This window comes from Antedon mediterranea, chromosome 1 (assembly GCF_964355755.1).
Source record: "Antedon mediterranea chromosome 1, ecAntMedi1.1, whole genome shotgun sequence".
NCBI classification, from domain to species: Eukaryota; Metazoa; Echinodermata; class Crinoidea; order Comatulida; family Antedonidae; genus Antedon; species Antedon mediterranea.
The window spans coordinates 10,057,780-10,065,061 of NC_092670.1; the positions used below are offsets into that span (position 1 = coordinate 10,057,780).

General features: G+C 34.8%; 1 protein-coding gene across 1 annotated transcript; it reads left to right on the plus strand.

Moving 5' to 3' along the window:
• Positions 1–832: 832 nt before the first annotated feature.
• On the plus strand, positions 833–5,756 carry LOC140056108 (tRNA-queuosine alpha-mannosyltransferase-like). The gene is made up of 3 exons (XM_072101364.1): positions 833–2,151; positions 4,287–4,454; positions 5,175–5,756. The coding sequence occupies exons 1-3, from the start codon at positions 1,967–1,969 to the stop codon at positions 5,614–5,616; spliced, it is 795 nt and encodes a 264-aa protein (XP_071957465.1). The 5' UTR covers positions 833–1,966; the 3' UTR covers positions 5,617–5,756.
• The last annotated feature ends 1,526 nt before the right edge of the window (positions 5,757–7,282 follow it).

A 7,282-nucleotide genomic window follows, 5' to 3' on the forward strand; every position in this document is an offset into this window, starting at 1 on the left:
GTTGTATATAGGCCTACACTATTCTCAGAGGGGAAGTAGGCCCTACGGTCGCGTCTGAAATCGGTCGCGTTTGAAATCGGTCGCGATAAAATCAACTTCCGGTATTTTGTATGGCGCGCCGCTAGAGCTATATTTAATTGATATTTTTTAGGAACTAGATTATTTATGTGGATATTTTTTACTTGGTTAATACATATTTATTATCAATCATTAAATTATTTTTTTTTAATATTTCACAGGTCTCGGAGAAGGACTGCGTCTTTTCAAAATGGCCATTTCTAAAACACGTTTAAATATTATATTAGGCATAATGTTATATTAGGCATATAATAATTTACCTCTATTTATATGTACTGTTGTAATTAATATATTATTATATAGAGAATATACGTCTGTCGTGTCTTTTATTATGCAAACAATTATGTAAAAGAGAACAATTTATTTAAAAACAATAATTTTTACAATATAGCCCGTAAAGCCAGCGTATCCATTTTTATACTTATGCATACTGTGGCAGATTATATCATATCCATGTCGTTAACAACATACTATTCGATCACCTTATTTTATTTCTATCCGTTATATGTAGGATAATATTAAGTGTATAATGATTATAGGTCTTTTGTTATTTAAACTTTGACCCTTGGCTTGTGTTATTTAATTAGTTGTTTTTTAAAAATTTTATTCATTGGACTTGATAATGACTCCATGATGTAGTCGAAACATCGTTCTTTTTTTAAGCGTTATTTTTCTATTATGTATTTATATTGATTATTGTTGAGGCAAATCACGTGTATATTTTTATTTCTAATGTTTCAAATAGTTTTTAGTAAAATGATCATTATATGCGGATGGTTATAAGGCGAGTTACTGAAATAAACCCCCGAATAAGCCATATTGTGGAGATGCGCCTTCTATGATCGTGCAGCTGTTTCCCCTAACAATACATTTTATTTTGCTGACGGGGTTTCCCCATTTTTAAAAAACATGCACTTGTTAGTGTTAAATCATGGACAAAACACGTACGATCGTTGTCCATGGCGAGGTAAAGATGACGTCTATTACTAATAACCATACGTTTGAAACGTCTATAGGCCTCCTGCATGTGTTTTTGTGAAACGATCCAATGAGCTATAGATGCTCGACGCGATTATGAGATCATGTTCATTCATTCATTCATTCTTTATTTAGCCTCTAAAATCGAAATATTAAAACGTAGGTAACAAAATCAAGACACGTGGAAATCTAAGGAGGCAAGGATAAGCAAAAGCAATTAAAATCGCTGTAGCTCACAGGCTTGCTTATCCATAATAATTCCGAATAATACACTGTTTCTATAATTTGACAGTATGATTTATATATAATTTACGTATATACGTCGGCGATAGGCCTACTATAGATTTTAATTTGAATATCTTTTATTTCTTCATTTATAATAATCATCCGGCTCGATCCATACAAAATAGCGCGACCGATTTCAAACGCGACCGATTTCAAAAGGCACTCTTTTTCGGGCCTCCGTCCCTCGTAACCTAAATTAAAACAGCATTACATTGTGAGACTCGGGCACTACCCATTATTGACCATTCAGCCATCTAACCGGATTACAATGCATTGATATAACACATTAGTACAATAGCCATAGAGGGCGCTATATAGGATCTACAGTACGACTAGGTGTAGAGAGGCAGACAGTTCGTATTTAGTAAAGGCCTACTTTATACCAGGGAGTTGTAACTCCCTGTCTATACTAGAGTGGTATAGGCTATCACAAGTTTATTAATATTTGTTATATGTTTTTAATCAGATTATTTTTTTATTTCTCTCATTTTTTTACAGCAAAGTCAATGCATGAAGTAAAGGTCAATGGTTACACCATGCTATACATGACATCAAAATACATCTTTATAATAATTAATTGAGGATCTTTTGTTAGTTGACGTATTATGACACGAAAGTTGTAAAGATGTCAAGGGTATTGTTGATTGAGGCGTTCTATGCTGGCTCCCACTCTCAGTTGATCGACACTCTTCAGAAAGGCCTAGAAGGATGCGCTGTCAAATACACTTTGCCAGGGAAGAAGTGGCATTGGAGAGCACGGACATCAGCTCTATATTTTTCCGAAGTAATTTCACCTAGCCAAGAATACAGGTTAAGAGTTGTGCATTATATTTTGACAGCAAAGGTCATAATCTTTATTTTTTTATCAATACCCTTTCTGTTGTAATAACAGAGGTGCCAACTTCAAAAAGTAAAAATCGAGGAAACAATTTTGAAGATACCCAAACAATAGAGGTTACCATAAAAGTTGGAAAATATTCATCGGAATATAATAGAGGGCGCTATTAAAAACAATCATCAGCATTTGCATAATTAAAATATTTTTAAAAATAGTATTGTATTTACCCTATATGCTATATGTAAAAGTACACCAGATATTCGCCTACCTGGGAAATTCTTTCCCACTTGGGGCAAATCCAATGTATATATATATATCCCGTATCAATAATATAGTACTTGCTTATAATAGCCGTCTATATTGTCACCATGGCAAAACTGCCCTGATTTCAGGTTTCTCCCAACCATCTGCGCATGCCCCAGACGTCCATATGTCATGCATACTAAATCAAGGCGCCCGTAGATGGTTGGTATGTTCAGGTCATTCATTCATTGGCCAGCCCCCTGGGATCGATACTACAATATTAAACAATGGATATGCCAGAGGTTACCGGACTCTGCAAACTGGGAAAATTTGTTACTAAAATCCAGTTTTACCTATATTTAACAAACAAGCTACTAGTAGAGTACTGTAGTAGTAACCTAAATATTAAATCATTCATTTAGATGTTTTTTCCATGTAATAATAATAATCTGGAGAAATTGTCCTTATTAGCAGGAAGTAAGAGATGACTCAAAATATCGGGGAACTGTAATAAACAATATTATACAGATTATTACTTGACAAAGGTGTCCCACGCATTGATATTGTTGCACTGGCCTATAGTCGTGCATTTGATTCCATTTCGCACTCTACAATGATTTCCAAACTGAAAAGAACCTATGGAATTGGTGGTTCCATGTTGCCTTGGTTGGAATCATTTTTAACTGAACGTAAGCAACAAGTTGTTTTTAACGGAAAGATGTCCGGCAAGAGTTGCGTAATATCAGGGGTTCCTCAGGGGTCTGTGCTTGGACCCCTGTTATTTAACATATATGTTAATGATCTACATATGCACCTACGTGCAAAACCATATCAATATACAGAGACGACACTTGCATTGCTAAATGTATAATGACGGAGGAAGATAGTTTATCTCTGCAACAGGACATTGACACGATCTCCTGGTGGTCAGCACTTAATTCACTTTCCATTAACCCTAATAAATGTCAAGTGCTGTCATTGTCCAGAAAACGAGATCCCGTTGTTCCATCTTGCATTCTAAATGGACATGAACTCATGAACGTTAATGACATTACGTTACTTGGTGTGGTAATATCCCATAATTTGTCATGGGCACATCAGGTAGATAATGTAACTTTGAAATGCAATAGGATGTTAGGTTTTATACGATCAATTGCCACAGGTTGTTCTACATCTGTTTTACTTAAACTTTATAAATGTCTTGTTCTTCCCCATATTCAATATTGCTCCCCTGTTTGGTATCCTTATCGTCAATGTCATATTAATAAGATAGAGAAAATTCAAAGAAGGGCAAGTCGATTTATCCTTCATCAACGAATCTTAGATCAGCCATATTCTGACCGATTAACTAGACTGAATTTGATGACAGCTGAATCAAATCGAGATTATTTTACCGTTATTTTTGTTACAAATATATTGTATAAATTACAGAATAGTTTTATTTTAAATATGTTGACTATCAATTGTAGGCATTTGGATGTTCTAACTTTTAAACATCTTGCATCCAAAACTGATAGGAAAGCATTGTATCCCAACCAGATTTATTCGTTTGTGGAATTCACTACCGGTCAATATTAAAGATGCCTTTGTTTGCGGAAGTTGGGTACAATTTAAAAATTGTTAATGGACCATTTTAAAAACACTATGCCTCTTTAATGTATATAATTATGGTATTAATATTACATATTTACATTGTTTTATGTTTTAATGTATGCTTTGAGTGCTGGTGTGGCACACCTTATGACGACAGTGGTCCTTTGACCTCTTTTGCCACTCCTTGGCACACTCAAAGTTTATGTATTGTTTTAATGTTGCTAAAATTAGATAAAATAAAATTATTAACTGTTCACTTTTCTTCCCTTAGAATTTTGTTTACCAGTTCAGTATTAAATTTAGCAGAGTTGGTAGCACTGCGACCTGATTTGTCTCGGCTGACCAAGATTGTTTACTTCCATGAAAACCAGCTGGTTTACCCTGTCCGAAAACAAAAAGACAGAGATTTTCAATATGGATATAATCAAATAATAACATGGTACTGTACATTTATTGTTAGTTTTTAAATTTATAGTAGGGAATTGAGAAGGATAGCAGGGGTGGATCCACGATTTTGAAATATAGGGGTGGGGAGAAGGAGGCTCAGACACAAGCATTTGAGCGTTCGGTAAATACGACCCCTAGATAGTCAGAAAAGGTACTCGCACATAAAATTTATGATAAAATGGCACCTCTCACTAATCTAGTTGGCCCGGGAGTGTGTTTTTTTTCCAGGACGAACGTGGGCAGAAGTCATGATTTCTGCCCACGTTCGTCCTGGAAAAAAAAATTACGCGGCCCGGGAAGGACGTTTGTATCATGCGCAGAAAACAGCAAAACGATCATACTTTTTCTGGCTGGTAAAACACAGTGACGTAACATTTTTTGCATATGTTGCGCATGTTCTGTGTGTAGGTAACTGCTGATTGTTTGATCGTACTTTACACAGTGTTGTGTTTTAATGGTAATTTTAAAGTTGTCATCCTGAATACTTACAGACTATTCCCCTTGATTTTCAGAAAAATCAACAATATTGTTGACGTCCCAAATGCTTATTTTAATCTGCAGTTATCTTTATCTCTCTTTATTTTGAAAAGTATTTTGCTCAGTCCATAATTTATTCTTCTATCTATGCCCAGATGAGGTCAATATTTATATGCAAAGGAAAACTTTATACTGTATAAAATTTATTTAATGTTAATTTACATTTTTCTTTTAGTTTAACTGCTGACATTGTTTTATTCAACTCAAAATACAACATGGAATCTTTCTTGTCATCAATTGGGACATTTTTAAAACTTATGCCTGACTTCCGTCCTAAAGGCCTCGCTGAAAAGATACGACCAAAATCAAAAGTGTTGTATTTTCCAATAGAATTTCCAATAATGAATGATCCAATAGCAGATGTTATGGAAGGACTGACGTTAGCGGAACAGGCCAGTTCATTACATGAAAGTCAGGAGGTGTTTGAAAAATCCAAAGACAGGGCTATTAAATCAGGTGTCACCGGAGAACAGACAGTTAGCTGCAGTTCAGTTTTATCACAATTGTCATCCCCATTAAAAATAGTATGGGCTCATAGATGGTACAGTCCTAGTGCATGTTTTGACTGCATCACTTATTTAGACTGCTATAATCATTTGAGTGCTATGCTTATTTAGTCTGCTATACTTATTGACACTGCTATACTTATTTACAGTGCTGTACTTATTTGACTGCTATACTTATTTGACTGCTATACTTATTTGACTGCTATACTTATTTACACTGCTGTACTTATTTACACTGCTATACTTATTTACACTGCTATACTTATTGACACTGCTGTACTTATTTACACTGCCATACTTATTTACACTGCTGTACTTATTTGACTGCTATACTTATTGACACTGCTGTACTTATTTACACTGCTATACTTATTGACACTGCTATACTTATTTACACTGCTGTACTTATTTACACTGCTATACTTATTGACACTGCTGTACTTATTTACACTGCTGTACTTATTTACACTGCTGTACTTATTTACACTGCTATACTTATTGACACTGCTGTACTTATTTACACTGCTGTACTTATTTACACTGTCTGAATTTTTACTATTTTGTGCCTAGTTTACCTGGATTTTTTAGTAGTGGTACTTATTCACATTTTTTTCTTTTGTAGGGAATACGACAAGAATCCTGACCTTTTTTTTAGAACACTTTATAAACTTCTAGATAGTGGAGAAGACTTCAGGATTTCTGTTCTTGGGGAACATTACTAAGAAATTCCAGGTAATTATAAAGTCAGTAGAGGGCAGTGTTAAAAAATATTGTCTGCGATTTAAAGGGGGATTCTGGGTTTAAAATTGCTTTTAAATATCGTTTATTTATTAAATAAAAAATATTATAACAATATAGACATGTCAGAATGAAGAAGTAATAACGGGAAATTAAAAAAATTTAATTTCATATACATTTTAGGGTAAATTCATGGAAAGTCTGTTTTTCAGCAGCTTAGGGAAGTCCATAAATATTCATGAGATATTCACAAAATCACGTCATCAGTGGATTCCAAACTCGCGACGTCAAGCTTGTACGTTGTGTTCTCTCTCCCCGGTCAAACGACGACCACCCGATCATTGTGAAATACATTTTTTGTAGATTTTCTAAGCTAGGCCTAAAGTGTAATAATAACAGTAGTAGCATATATTTATTTGACATTTAATGAAATACAAAATTTAGTACAGATTACGGAGTCATAAATTATACTATTTTTATACCTCGAATAGTACAGATCGTATATCGGCTTCACGTACTAGGCTAGGCCTGGATAAGCAAGCCTGCGAGCTACAGCGATTTTAATGGTTTTTGCTTTAATATCCTTGCCTCCTTAGATTTTCACCTGTCTTGTTTTTGTTACCTTGTTTTAAATGTATTTCGATTTTAAAGGCTAAATAAAGAATGAATGAATGAATGAAGGCCTAGCCTAAATCATTTTATTCATGGGTGAGAGTCATTTCTGACTAGGGATTCCATGCCACGATGGCTACGTTAAAACATTGGGGCCATCATTCATGGGCCTAGCTAGCCTATTACTAAACGATTGGCCCATAAATAACAAAAGTCAGTGGATTCCAAACCCATCCTATCAACCAAACTCCTAAACAATCTAAACCTAAAACGTTCTACAAAAATCGGCTGTAAATATTGAGGCAAAACAAGGTCCGATCGCCGTCCGCACGTATGGTGTCCCGATCGTCTAATAAGTAGGCCTGAAATAGGCCTAGTTTACTCTCCAAAAAAGCGGATACTGCATCAAGCAAGTAGACCGGTAGTA